This window comes from Arachis stenosperma, chromosome 10 (genome assembly GCF_014773155.1).
Source record: "Arachis stenosperma cultivar V10309 chromosome 10, arast.V10309.gnm1.PFL2, whole genome shotgun sequence".
Lineage (NCBI taxonomy): Eukaryota > Viridiplantae > Streptophyta > Magnoliopsida > Fabales > Fabaceae > Arachis > Arachis stenosperma.
In genome coordinates, this window is record NC_080386.1 from 6799703 (window position 1) to 6814601 (window position 14899).

Here is a 14899-nt window from a genome sequence, read left to right on the forward strand (position 1 = left end):
GTGTTTCAAAATTACCTAATTATATTGTTGAACAAGATCGTTTGAATTAGCTCGTGCCTCTCAATATTTATGAAATCAAATAACGTCTTATGAACTGCTCTATGCTATATGTATGTCAAGTTTCCAATGCATTTATTGCATTTATTGTAATGGTTTCCAAAGTTAATAATTTTGTAAGCTTCAATGCAATTGGAACTTTGAAATATTTATTTTTCCTTTCAAAGTTCAAGACCTTATCTTAGCCAAACCCACAATTTATTATTTGAAAATAATTGTAATCACATCACATTGCAGGTAAAAACTGAATCATGGCTGATGGTAGTGCTGATCCTTTTCCAGAGTTGGGAAAAGTGTATAGAGTGAAATCTAATCGACAGAACAAGAAAGGAGCTAACGATATCAAATTCAATTCTAAACAAAATGCTGACTCTAGGCAGCCACAGAACCAACCCGGTGGAAGTGCTCCAAGACCTTGGTTTCCTCAGAATTTTGGTTCAAATGCATGGGGAAATCCAAATGCACCTCACAAATTGGTGAACCAGGGCAGTGACAAATCAGCAGGTTTTAACAGCAGCAAAGTGGTGGACAAGAGCAATTCCCAAAAGAACATGGCATGTGGAAATGGAGTTTCTTGTGAAATAAGTGATGAAGAAACCGTTGAAAGTGAGTCTGAAATTGTGTTTGATAGTGATGATGAGCTTTCTTTAGATGGCAACGATGAAGATACTCTCGAGATAAGCCATGAAGGGTGCAAGAAAAGCAAGTGGTTCAGAAATTTCTTTGACAAATTAGATAGAATGACCACTGAACAAATCAATTCACAAGAGATGTCATTGCATTGCCCTGCATGCCAAGGGGGTGTTGGGGCTATTGATTGGTACCAAGGGCTACAGCCCCTTCTGATTCATTCAAGGACAATACAATCAAGGAGGGCAAGGCTGCACCGAGTGTTTGCCGACACTTTGGAGGAGGAGTGCAACAGGAAAAGAATTCCATTGAGGGCAGCTAACGAAGCTTATGGTAAATGGGAGGGCCTTGATAAGAAAGTAAAGGATCATGAAATAGTTTGGCCTCCAATGGTTGTCATAATGAATACAAGACATGAGCAAGATGAAAACAATAAGGTATATAACTTCATTGCCTTGTTTTCTAATAGGAGATGGATATAGTCTTACTCTTTTGCTGTTATTTATATTTACATCACACTGCTAAAGTATTTGATTCAAAATATTGTTGCATTGAATACTCCAAATTAACAGTTATTTAGTCCCTTCTTTGTCGAATTTAAATTATTATTTTGTGGTTTGACTTATGTGAATTGAATTGTAGTGGTATGGAATGGGGAATCAAGAGCTCCTTGATTGCTTCAGTAACTATGCTGCACAAAAGGCTAGGCACTCATATGGTCCACAAGGACACCGGGGGATGAGTATGTTGATTTTTGATGCATCACCAGCAGGTTATTTAGAAGCTGTGCGCCTCCACAAGCATTTCAAAGAGCAGGGAAGAGACAAGGAGGCATGGAATCGATGTCAGAATCCAATTGTTCCAGGTGGGAAGCGCCAACTTTATGGCTACTTGGCTTCTAGAGAAGATATGGATATTTTCAACTGGCACTGTGCAGGTCTTTTTTACTTTCTTTCAACATCATTCTTTATTTCATCTCACCGGTTTCTAATCTTAACTCTTATTATCAGGGTGTTTGGATAACTAAGATGAGACAAAATTGAATTGAACTGAATCTTATACTATTATTTAATTTCAAGTCAAGAAATTGAATTCTAATTGTTGATTTACTTTTGAACTGTATGAAGCAATCTAATTCCTTGAAGAACTGAATTATATGCTGTTAATTTCAAATCAAATAATTAAGTTTTAATTTTTGAATGACTTCATTTCCTAAGAAAGGTTCTGAAATGAATTTAAGATGAACTTGAAATCTCAATTTATTATATTCATACTCTGTGTTTTGCTATTTGTATGTTTTAACTATTGTGGGTATCTACATAACTATTTCAGGAAAGTCAAAATTGAAGTTTGAAATGAGATCATACCAAGGCACGATAGAGAGCAAGATAAAGCATATAAATGATGATAGTCGATTGCTTGGATATTTTAAGGATAAGATAGCTAAAGAACAATTGAAATCAAAAGTTCTTGAAGAGTCTTTATCTAGAATGACTGGAAAATTACGCATCACAATGGAAGAAAACCGTGTTATGAGGGAGCGTGTTAAAGAACATCATCAAGAGAGCACAGAGGAGGTACCATGTTATGAGACTGAAATTGGACTACTATTATTCTTAGTGTTCATTTGTTTGTCTAAGAAGATAACTTGATTCTTTTCTTGAAACAGCGATACCAACGAAATCCAATTTGAAATGCCTGAGTTGCTTGATTGTGATATTGTTTGTCAAAGGAAATGTTAAAAAATTGACACTTTTCTTGGTGATGAATAAAAATTTTCTTCTAGAGCTGATTTTTTTTTCCTACCCCCTTATAATATTGTTTTTCTAGATGGATGCACAAGAGATATTTTTCAAACAGCAACTCCAAATCATAGAGCAAGCTATAGTTTCAAAAGAAGATGACTATGACGTTTTGCAGCAAGCAAGGCTAGAAAAAGGGGTAGAGGAAAACATACATAGGTAATCATCTTGCTTTCCTCTTATTATATTATAAATTATTCTAAGCTTCTCTCAAAATCTGTTTTAGTTTATCACTCTTTTAGTCTTTGATGACACATATTTTCTGTAAGTAATACTAGGTAGTCAATTTTTTTTAGCCAACATCAGCTAATGTTTTACAAATTAGTTTATATATATATATATATATATATATATATATATATATATAAACCCTAAATCATAAACCCTTACTTGTAGCCTCTAAATTATAAATCTTAAAACAAAATTGACTGATATTAACTAACTAAAAATTGCTTACCCATACTTTTTCTTTCTGTATATAAAGGTATGTCTGGCTATAAGTAAAATTGAGTTGAAAATATTTAACGAATAACTTTGATATATAAAATTTTAGACTTGTATGTAAAAATTTACACCTTATATACCTTGATGTGTGATCTATTTTGGCATTTCTCAAATCAGATATATTTGTCTGTGTCAACAGTGTTGAGAAAGTCATTGGTTTCCTAAGTGTTGAAGAGAGCAGGATGAAGCAATTTGGGGAGGTGAGAATTAATATTGCAAAAATTTATCATCAGAAGATGATGGCTCTGAGGAAGAAGCAGTTCGAGGAGCAGCTTGAACTTGTGAAGGATTTGGAAAATGAACTGACTCAACTTTTGGACAATGCTTCAGCCATTTCTCAAGAAGAAAACTCTCAGAAATGAATGGCGGGTGGATCACACCGGCAAGAGAAAGAGAAACGCATGCTGAGGAAAGCATAATTTAATTTTGTAGTGAACTAGTGATACAATATTTTTTGGATTATTTTTTGAAGTTTAAAAATGGTAGAGTTTATGTTATCTGGTATGTATCACAAGATTGAGAGTTTTCATCCCATCTTTCTGGTTCTAAACAGTTGTTTCTGGTATTTTAGTAGATTGTATGCTCTGTTTGAAAATGCTTACATTATAAAATTCTGATTATTGAGTTTAAGATGAATCACCACATGCATTAAGAATTAAGATTTATTCCTAGATCTTAAATCCTTAATATATGATTGAAACTATAATTTTATTTATTACTTTTTTTGTTACAACTTATTAGAAATTAAGTAACATCAGTTAGACCCACTTCATTTTTAATATAGTTTAGAGCAAAGTTAGAACTTAACATTGTCAAGTTTCACCCTTCTAGTCCTTGTCCAATGAAGTGCGTATAAAATCCCACAAGTTTCACATTTTAAAAATAACAGTCTAATAATCCTTATAAATGAGACATCTTTGTTGTAAAATAACTAAATAAATAAATAAGGAAGATTTTTAACAAATATAATATAAAAAAAATATAAAGAGAGTGAAAAAAGTATTGCAACATAAGAGAGAGAGGAGAGAGTTGTTTTATTGATATGTTGTAGTGTAATATCAAGGGAGGCTTAATCTCTTTTTATAGGCATATAGAAAAAATATTTTCAACCTTCATTAATTTCATTGTCTCTTGAGAATGTAATCCTCATAAAGGAAATGGGCATCCACGTTCCATATTTATTACAACACTCCCCCTTGGATGACCATTTAGAATTATTGTCTCGTTAAAACTTTACTAAAGAAAAACCCAGTGGAAAAAAACCTTAGTGAAGGAAAAAGAGTACAATATCTTTTGTGATGGGGACTGGCTCGTTAAAAACCTTGTCAAGAAAAACCTAATGGAAAAAAAACCTGACCAAGGAAAAAAGAGATCAGTCTCCCCCTCTTGCCGACATCATTTAATGTCTCAAAATCGGCGCATCCCAATCTCATGTACCAATCTTTCAAAGGAGGATTTTGGGAGTGACTTTGTGAATAAATCTGTCAGATTATCATTCGAACGGATCTGTTGGACATCAATTGTCCCTTGATTTTGAAGATCATGAATGAATAAGAATTTGGAAGAAATATGCTTTGTTCTATCACATTTGATGTATCCACCCCTAAGTTGAGCAATACATGCTGTATTATTTTCAAACAGGACAGTTGGAGCTATGTTATGATCAATCAGTTCACATGATGACAAAATATATTGGATCAAACTCTTGAGCCAAAAACACTCGCGACTAGCTTCATGTATCGCTAGTATTTCGGCATGATTAGAGGATGTTGCAGCAATCGTTTGTTTCGTGGACCTCCATGATATAACTGTTCCACCATATGTGAACAGGTATCCTGTTTGAGATCTCCCTTTATGTGGATTAGACAAGTATCCAGCATCTGCATAGCCAACTAATTGTGACTTGGATCCATAGAGATAAAACAGTCCATATCAACCGTTCCATGAAGATATAGAAAGATTTGCTTGATTCCACTCCAATGTCTTCTGGTTTGAGAAGAACTATACCTTGCTAGTAAATTCACCGCGAATGATATGTCAGGTCACATATTATTAGCAAGATACATCATCGCTCCAATGGCACTAAGATATGGTACTTCAGGACCAAGGATATTTTCATTTTCTTCCTTAGGACGAAATTGATCATTTTTCACATCTAAAGATCATACGATCATTGGGGTACTTAATGGATGTGACTTATCCATGTAAAATCCCTTCAAGTATGTTGTTTGATGAATAAAGATCCCACTTTTGTATGCTCGATCTGCAGGCCGAGACAAAATTTAGTCTTTCCAAGATCTTTCATCTCAAACTCTTCTTTTAGAGTTTTTATTATTGTTGGAATCTCTTCAAGAGTACCAATGATATTTAAATCATCAACGTACACAGCAATTATAATGAATCCAGATATAGATTTCTTTATGAAAACACATGGATAGATATCATCATTCTTGAATCCATTTTTGGCCAGATACTCAGTAAGACGATTATACCACATTCGTCCAGATTGCTTTAAATCATATAAAGATCTTTGCAATTTAATTGAGTATAACCCTTGCGAATATTCATTGGATGGTTTAGATATCTTTAGTCCTTCAGGGACTTTCATATAGATATCCCGATCTAATGAGCCATATAAATAGGTTGTTACCACATCCATTAAATGCATATGCAGTTTATGATATGCAGATAAACTGACCAAATAATGCAATGTTATTGCATCCACTATAGGGAATACATTTTTTCATAATCTATACCGGGCCTTTGTGAAAAACCTTGTGCCACAAGTCGGGTTTTATAGCGCACAACTTCATTTTTCTCATTTCGTTTTCTCACAAATACCCATCGGTATCCAACAGGTTTTACATCTTCTGGTGTACGAACTACAGGTCCAAAGACTTCACATTTTGCAAGTGAGTCTAACTCAGCCTTCATGGCTTCTTTTCATTTTGGCCAATCATTCCTTTGTCGACATTCTTCGACTGATCTTGGCTCAAGATCCTTATTTTCATGCATGATATTTAATGCCACATTATATGCAAATATTTCATTGACAATTGTCTTATTTCGGTCCCATTTCTCTCCTGTAAAGACATAATTTATCGAGATCTCATCATTTTCACAATTTTCAGGTACCTGAACGTCTTCTGGCGTTAAAACTATATCAGAATTTTGGACAACTGCAGGTGTCTTTACTATGTCTTTTTCAACAGGAATAATATTTACCTCTTTTCTCTTTCAAAGATTTTTATCTTTGGAACCGACAGGCCTGCCACGCTTCTGGCGTGTATTTGCTTCAGTGACTATTTGTCCTACTGGGACATCAATTCGAATTGGGGCATTTTTTGCCCTGCCACGCTTCTGGCGTGAATTTGTTTCAGTGGCTACTTGTCATACTGGGACATCAATTCGAATTGGGACATTTTCCGCTGGTATATAAGATTTGGTTATCCTCTTTGTATCAGAAAATGCATCAGACAATTTATTTGCTATTCTCTGCAAATGTATAATCTTTTGAACTTCTAGTTCATATTGCCCTGATCGAAGATCTAAATGCATCAACGATGATGCATTCCAATTAAGTTCCTTTTCAGGAAGCTTATTCTCTCCCCTAATGTTGGAAAATTTGATTCATCAAAATGACAATCCACAAATCGGGCTTTAAATACATCTCCCGTTTGTATCTCAAGATACCTCACTATAGAGGGAGAATCATATCCAACATATATCCCCAATTTTCTTTGGGGTCCCATTTTGGTGCGATTAGGTGGTGCAATGGGAACATATATCGCACACCCAAATATTCTTAAATGGGAGATATTTGGCTGCTGGCCAAAAGCTAATTGCATAGGAGAGAACTGATGGTAACTCGTTGGCCTCAAACGAATAAGTGCTGCGGCATATAAAATAGCATGCCCCCAAACTGAGGTTGGGAGATTTGTTCTCATAAGCAAGGGTTTAGCAATCAATTGGAAGCGTTTAATAAATGATTCTGCTAACCCATTTTGTGTGTGAACATAAGCTACTGGATGTTCAACACTTATTCCATTAGCCATACAATAAGCATCAAAAGCTTGGGAAGTAAATTCACCAGCATTATCAAGACGAATTGCTTTAATTGGATTTTTTGAAAATTGTATTTTTAATCGAATAATTTGAGCCAGTAATCTCGCAAACGCCAGGTTGGGAGAAGATAATAAGCAAACATGTGACCATCTTGAAGATGCGTCTATCAGGACCATAAAATATCTAAAAGATCCACATGGTGGATGAATAGGTCCACATATATCACCTTGAATTCTTTCTAAGAATTCAGGGGACTCAAATCCAATCTTTACTGGTGATGGCCTTAAAATTAACTTTCCCTAAGAACATGCTGCACAACAGAATTCACTAGATTTAAAAATCTTTTGGTTCTTTAGTAAATGTCCATGGGAGTTTTCAATAATTCTCCTCATCATGGTTGTTCCCAGATGACCCAATCTATCATGCCAAGTTATGAATTCATTTGGGCTAGTAAACTTCTAGTTTATAATGGCATGTGATTCAATTGCACTAATCTTGGTATAATACAACCTAGATGAAAGTGAGTGTAACTTTTCTAATATAACTTTCTTATTTGAATCATGAGTTGTGATACATAAGTACTCATGATTTTCCTCATTCATAGTCTCAATATGATATCCATTTCGGCAAATATCTTAAAACTCAACAAGTTTCTTCGAGACTTGGTAGACAATAGTGCATTGTTTATTATGAATTTTGTTCTTCCGAGAAACAAAATTATAGCTTTTCTGGAGCCTTCAATCACATTGTCTGAGCCAATATAGTATTAACATATTCTTCTTTTGGCACAAGATGGGTAAAATATATATTACTTTTAAGAATAGTGTGCGAACTTGCACTATTCGCAAGGCAAATATTTTCAGGATATGTCCTTGCCATTTTTCTTCAAAGACAAATAATAATAATAAAATGAGTAGAAGTACATGCACAGTAAAATTATTCACATGAATACTTAACAAACACACAGATTAAACTATTCCATCATTGGTCAAATGACCAATATTTCCTTCACAATCCTTAAAGAAATTAGATACATTATAATGAGTGGTAGAATTTTAATCATTTGAAACAAAATTTGTTTCCTTTCCTTTGTCATCCTTTTTCAAGGATGTTTGATAAAAATCAACTAGGTGCCTTGGGGTACGACAGGTACGTGACCAATGGCTCTTTCCACCACAACAGAAGTATTTATCCTCAATTGATTTACTTTGCCATTGTTTCTTTCTTTATCCCACTTCTGGTGAGATCTTTTCTTGTGAACATAATTCATTTTCCTTCCATAATTTTTCTTGCTATTAAAACCTTGTCATTTATCTCTTCTGGGGTTATAATTTGTCGCATTTGCTTCAGAAAATGGGGCGGCGCCAGCTAGGCGCGTTTCATGATTTCTTAAAAATAACTCATTATTGCGTTCAGCAACAAAAAGGTAAGAAATTAACTCAGAATATTTTTAAATTCTTTTTCTCGATACTGCTGCTGCAGGAGCACATTCGAGACATGGAAGGTCGAAAAAATTTTCTCTAACATATCGGGCTTGAGGAAGTATCACTGTCTTTTGATGATTATACTATTTTCAAGTCTTTCCACAGATCTGCAGGATCTTTTAATGTGTGATATTCATTTTTCAATCATATGTCAAGATGACGACGAAGGAAAATTATGGCTTTGGCTATATCCTTCTAGGATGTATTATTTTCAACCTTAATGGTATCTCCAAGATCCATTAAATCAAGATGGATTTTAGCATCTAGTATCTATGATAAATAATTATTTCCAGATATATCAAAAGCATTATATTCAAGATGAAAGAGTATCGACATAATGAAAATTTGTTACTTGGAGTCTTCTTAAAATTTTGTTAGAACTTTGTGCTGATAACGTGTTATAAAATAACTAAATAAATAAATAAAAAAGATGTAACAAATATAATATAAAAAAATATAAAGAGAGTGAAAAAAGTACTGCAACATAAAAGAAAAAAAGAGTTATTTTATTGATATGTTGTAGTGTAATATCAAAGAGACTTAACCTTCTTTTATAAGCATATAGAAAGAATATTTTCAACCTTTATTAATTTCATTCTCTCTTGAGAACGTAATTCTCATAAAGAAAATGGACATCACGTCCAATACTTATCACAACAATCTTTAACTTTAAGCTAGTTTTTACTTTTTAGAGTAATTTAGACTCGGTTCATTTCTAATATAAGTGGAATCCTAATTTAAATATCATATTTCCTATTATTAAATTTTTTCTTCCTATAATTATTATATCCAAAGACAACAATTTTTAATTGAAGTTGAAAACGGACAGAAATAGTAGAACTTTTGTAGCAGAGGAGGAGAATGGAGAGAACGAAACCGAAAGCAGTGTTCATGGCTTTCGGAACCAAAGGCGACGTGTACCCTCTTTCTGTGAGTAGTGATTTTTCTTCTTCCTTGTTTCATTTCCAAAATCGAAGTGAAGAAGAAAATAAATGAGCTCAGTCGCTGTTTCTATTTTGAAATTTCTTGAACTGAGCAACAATACAAAAGTTATGCCTTTTTTGTTTCATACATAAAGGTTAAGACTTTACTTCAGCCGTTTCGACGGTTGTTTTGTTTCTCAAACTTTGCATTGCACTGTTGTTAATTGCAGGCCATTGCTGCAGCTTTTGCTTGTGACCAGAAGCAGTATGAAGTCATTCTAATAACTCATTCCGCACACCAGGTGTTTGCATTATTATCTGATAAGCATAACACTTGTTTACTACTGTAATTGCGAATTCTAAGCAGCTAGTTAAATAGTCTATACGATACAGAGGCCAGAGTAACATCTAATTATGTTGATTAAGGATTAATTGTTAAAAAAAAGTGTAAATTATTGACAGGTTACTATCATATACCATACATAGATTTAGAGTTTAGAGTTCTTAGTCATTTTTCTCCTCGTAATTGGAAGCTGAAACGAGTTAATCAACTGTCCTTCCAATAAATAAATGTAAAATATCTATAAAATTAATAAGAGATGACTTTTATTGCCAAATCAAGTCACTATTTTTTGTATTTGCATTTTATTTGATATTCATGCTGTTAATATCTGACACTTGAACAAAACGTTAACACTGTTGTGAGTTGAGGTCTTGGCTGGAAAGAGAGTGAAGGGAAGGGTTTAAATTTCAATCCATTCCCTTCCCTACCTTACCCTCCGAATCCCAACTCACAAATCACTCTTACAGAGCTTAAGTTCTCACTTGGCTGAAAAGCATGTCGAATATTGCCCAGTTTCATCTCCTCCGGTTCTTTCTGCTGAGCAGAATAATGATTTGGAAGGTTTGAACTATCAACTTTATAACCCTTTATGATGTGGGGAATGCTATATATATAGGGTTAAGGGAGGGGGTGACTACAGTTTCTAACATGTTCTTATTTTATTAGGGAAGGAAGATTTATCCTTTTCCTTGCAAAAAAAGAAAATTACACGAGATCATCGACAAGAATGCTATTCTTTAATTGAGAGGATATTTGGAGATGGCTCTGCCTTGGATGGTGACGTTATTGTGATAAATTTTTTTGCTTTGGTATTCAAATTTGAATAGTGTTGTCAAGATTGCCATTTGAAATCTAGAAGCTGCTATTTTAAAAGTTTCCATTGCTTATATATAGACATAAACAAATTTAACCAAGTGGTTAAGTGTATAGTTACGAAGAGCTTTACCTAATGGTTCAGGAAGGATGGAGCCTTGCAGAAAGTTTTTGTGTCCGTTGTGTTGTAGCTGCACCTTATGTGGTTCCATATAGGTACTAAAGAAGTTCATCCTCTTGTGTATTGTTAAACTTCCTGAAATTGTAATGCAATGCCTGTTTTCAAGTTCCTTGCTTTTGGTTGGTATACATGCTGCCTCTAATGCCCCCATCCCCAGTGGCCCTGCCTGACAGCAAAAGAAAAAACAGAAATGCACTATGTTTGTCCTTTAAAAATTACTATCTCAAGATATATGAATATAGAAGGTCATATCCAGTTGATGACTATGGTCATTGATATCCTGTGTAGTGCACCTGCAACATTTGAAAGCCAATTCCAACGAGAACTTCCTCTTTTGTATAGATATCTCACTGAATCTCCTTCTGGCAAGGTATTGCTCGTCAAACTTCTATATTCTAATGTTTTAAGTTTGGAAAGATGCTAACAGCTGATTCTGATTTTTCCTGCTTACAATTGTGTTCTTCCCTTTATTAAGGAGAGCATGCTGTAGTCTACGATTGGGAAATACAGCTTGTATATTAATTTGTTGTTTTCTTTTTTCATTTTGATTAATCTTTTTCCCCCATAGGTTTGCTGGCAGGATGTTATTCACTGGATGTGGCCTCTTTTCACAGAAAATTGGGGATTGTGGAGAAATGACAACCTGCATCTGAGTTCATGTCCTTTTACAGTAAGTGTTTCCTATACTTATCTTTCCACTGCATTCGTTAAAACCATGTCTGTGCCACCTGAGTTAGGTTGCTTTAGACATGTAAACTTGCAGATTAGTATGAGGAACCCTTCATTATTTAAAATTTCCACAGGAACCATTATTTATTTATTTGGTGATTTCAGGATCCAGTGACAGGAATTCCGACTTGGCATCAAAGGCCACAATCTCCTCTAGTAATGTAAGCGCGGACACACTTCAAAATTTGTCTATTCAATTAGCTTTTGATACAGAATACTTCACTTTTGATACAACTTCATGATAAAACACCTTTAAATTGTATATTTGTGTGATACATACATTTAATTGTCTTTTGAACGGCTGTGCAATACTAGATCTGATCTTTGTGCTGACTAGGTACATTGTTCAACAGGTATGGGTTCAGTAAAGAAGTTGTTGAATGCCCTGGTATGTTTTGTGGTCTTTGATAAAAGCTTCTCTTTCACTACATGGCATATATATATTCATGATGTTGCCTATTAATTCATGCTTTAGTCCTCTTCTGCCTGCATCTATACCCTTTCTTTAATTTTATATCCATTCGTAGCAAATGTCCTGTATTAAACCATAACGTTAAGACGGTTTCATATGACAGCTGCCATAACTTTCTGAGAGGTGAAGAGTAGATCTCCGATGAATGCTCATAATAGTTGCATCTGAATTCTGTTTTGAGTTTACTAGGTAGGAGAGATTGGAAGAATGAAAATGAGGAATGTATCAAGACCCGTGGTGGGTTTAAATAAGTATCTTTATAATTTTGTTTCAACCAAGTATTCTCATACCAAAAAGATCGAACAGAAAATTCTATGTAAATCGGAAGATCTGTGACCTTTTAAGAGAAAAAAATATTGTGATTAATTCTTCATTATTTTGTTACTGAGAAATGCAATGTACTTAAATCTGTTTCCTTATTGTTTTATTAACATGTTCTTGAGAAAATTTGTGTTCTTGATTGGTTTATGGTTCCTCTAGTGTGTTTTTTTTTTTTTTTGTAAATTATTTATTTATTATAGGTTTTATGTTTCAACACTTGACTAATGTTAGTTCATTGATAGCATACTGGCCACCGAAAGTACGGGTTTGTGGATTTTGGTTTCCACCTATTGAATGGCAGTTTACATGTAAGAGATGCCAAGAAATTTCAGTATATTTTTCATCTGGAGGCCAATATGCTAAAGACGACTTATGTCCGAGCCATTTGGAGTTGCATAATTTTATAAAGACTAATCCAGTTTTTGTTGGGTTGAGTTCCATTGGGAGGTACACCTTGCTTCAATTTTTTCTTCATTGTCTTGAGTCAGATATAGTAGTTGTTTCAGTCATTGTAGTTTTATGTCTTTTCAACCTGATTTTTCTCTTATTTACTTGCAGCATGGGTTTTTTGAAAGACCCCCATGCATTTCTTTCTGTTCTTCAGACTGTCCTGAACACTACAAGGTACAGATTTATTCTCTTTACAGCTGGCTATGAACCTTTAGAATTGATTGTTCATAAGCTTGCTGCTGAAGAATCATCTGACCAGAAAAAATGGAATGAAGATTGTGTTTGTCTTTGTGATGGACAACTCTTTTGCTTTTTTGGGTGAGTTTTCTTTAGCTACTCTAGTGTCACTTACAGTTACAGTTATTTAATGCACTCTTTAAGATTTTATCAACACCAAAAAGCAACCATGTAAGCCTCTTTTGGGCTAGCCTACATACATCAAACAACACCATAATATTTTGTCATGAACAGAAACCATATCCGTATTTAGACGATTTAACAACTTTTTTTTCAGCATCAAGTAATGGCATGTTTTTATGTTTTGTAAATAGTTCCCTACCCTATAGTTGGCTCTTCAAAAACTGTGCTGCTGTGATTCATCATGGAGGCAGGTTGGACCAAATTTTATTCTGAGCCCCTCAAAGTTGTAATTAAAGTGAAACATATACGATAACGTGTACTAATATGTATATTTTGCATGGATTGTCTGCTGCCTCTAATTAGTGGAACTACTGCTGCTGCATTACAAGCAGGCACGCCTCAGGTTAGAATCAAACCCTTGCTACCATATTTTGTTACAACCAAGGAAGAATCCACTTCATTTGGTTTCTATTCATTTTTGCAATGAGTATCACTCTTTGATGTACTTGACTAGGTTGAGCAAAACTTGTAGGTTGTGTGCCCTTTCATGCTAGATCAGTTCTACTGGGCCGAGAGAATGCACTGGCTTGGCGTTTCGCCAGAACCGCTCAGTAGAAACCATTTGGTTCCTGATAAAAATGATGAAACAAGTGTACAGGAAGCTGCACATGTGCTATCAAAGGCAATACATGATGCATTATCATCAAGAGTCAAAGCAAGAGCTGCAGAAATCTCTGAAAGAATATCACTTGAGGTAATTCATATTCTTAATACAAAGCATAATTTAATTAATTTTCATGGCTGATGATGTTACATACTTCATCTGCTCTATATGCATTCTTGGTCTCCTTTTGTAACAGTAAGATTATTAGTTCATTATATGCAATAATTGAATGTATTCATGGTATTAAACACTTGCAGGACGGTGTATCAGAAGCAGTTAAGTGCCTTAAAGAAGAGCTTGGTATAAATTGAGATCTTCAAGACAATTGAAATATTCCCAAGAATCCATTCATGTTTTTCTTCTCGTTATCATTGGATATTTGGGGGTTCTTTTTATAGATAATTCTTGTACCATATGTTAATCATTCTACTTACAGATTCATATTTAAATAGGCCAATTCTCAGTTGCCGACTTTCTTTTTAAAGTAAATATTAAATATTTAAAAATTATTTATTTTTATACTATTTAAATTAAATATTGACTTTTAATCTTTTTTGACAAATTAAGCACCAAACTTTAGATATCATGACAATCACTAAATTAAATATAATTTTATGATGTGAGGGAGCTTTATTGTACATAGGTCACTTGTATCTTGAAGTGGTTGATCTCATACCATTGTTTTTTACTAATGACTACGCTGTTTTACTAAAGACTTTGAACCTCAACGTGATTTCTCGAGAAAAATGGAATTATGATGTACCCATAATTTCTAAGTAGGAAAGTTGATTAAACTAAGCTAATTGCAACCGTAAACGCTATTATACATTGCAAGTTTAATCAAGAATCTTTAAAGACTATAAGCTGGGGTTGTATGTTTAGAATTCTACACACACACAGAAATGTGGTTGTGGTAAAATCATGATCATCTATACTGGAAATATATATATAATCCAAAAAAATATTATGACTAAGGTATGATATCCATAGTTTCAACCTTGCAAGATTATGAGTAGTATAATTGGACTTTGTGCCTTTGTTTACTCTTCAAAATTCAATTACACTAACCTAATATTCTTTTATGTTGGCTCTGTAAAAATT

At 34.0% G+C, this 14899-nt stretch overlaps 2 protein-coding genes across 5 annotated transcripts; both read left to right on the forward strand.

Annotated features, from left to right (window-relative positions):
- Positions 1 to 308: 308 nt before the first annotated feature.
- Positions 309 to 3355, forward strand: LOC130956660 (protein SUPPRESSOR OF GENE SILENCING 3-like). The gene is made up of 5 exons (XM_057883680.1): positions 309 to 1124; positions 1330 to 1624; positions 2020 to 2264; positions 2518 to 2648; positions 3133 to 3355. The coding sequence occupies exons 1-5, from the start codon at positions 309 to 311 to the stop codon at positions 3353 to 3355; spliced, it is 1710 nt and encodes a 569-aa protein (XP_057739663.1).
- Positions 3356 to 9361: 6006 nt separating this feature from the next.
- LOC130954800 (sterol 3-beta-glucosyltransferase UGT80B1) lies at positions 9362 to 14270 on the forward strand. 4 transcript variants are annotated; one of them, XM_057881566.1, is made up of 15 exons: positions 9362 to 9472; positions 9696 to 9767; positions 10276 to 10369; positions 10475 to 10617; positions 10767 to 10837; positions 11091 to 11172; positions 11371 to 11472; positions 11637 to 11692; positions 11885 to 11919; positions 12567 to 12771; positions 12883 to 13092; positions 13326 to 13385; positions 13498 to 13537; positions 13667 to 13888; positions 14056 to 14270. In XM_057881566.1, exons 1-15 carry the CDS (start codon positions 9404 to 9406, stop codon positions 14107 to 14109), a joined length of 1515 nt encoding a protein of 504 aa, XP_057737549.1. In that variant the 5' UTR covers positions 9362 to 9403; the 3' UTR covers positions 14110 to 14270. The 4 variants fall into 4 exon arrangements, with proteins under 4 accessions (XP_057737549.1, XP_057737550.1, XP_057737551.1 ...); XM_057881567.1 differs by having other exon boundaries at positions 10475 to 10596; XM_057881568.1 differs by having other exon boundaries at positions 10475 to 10585; positions 10771 to 10837.
- The last annotated feature ends 629 nt before the right edge of the window (positions 14271 to 14899 follow it).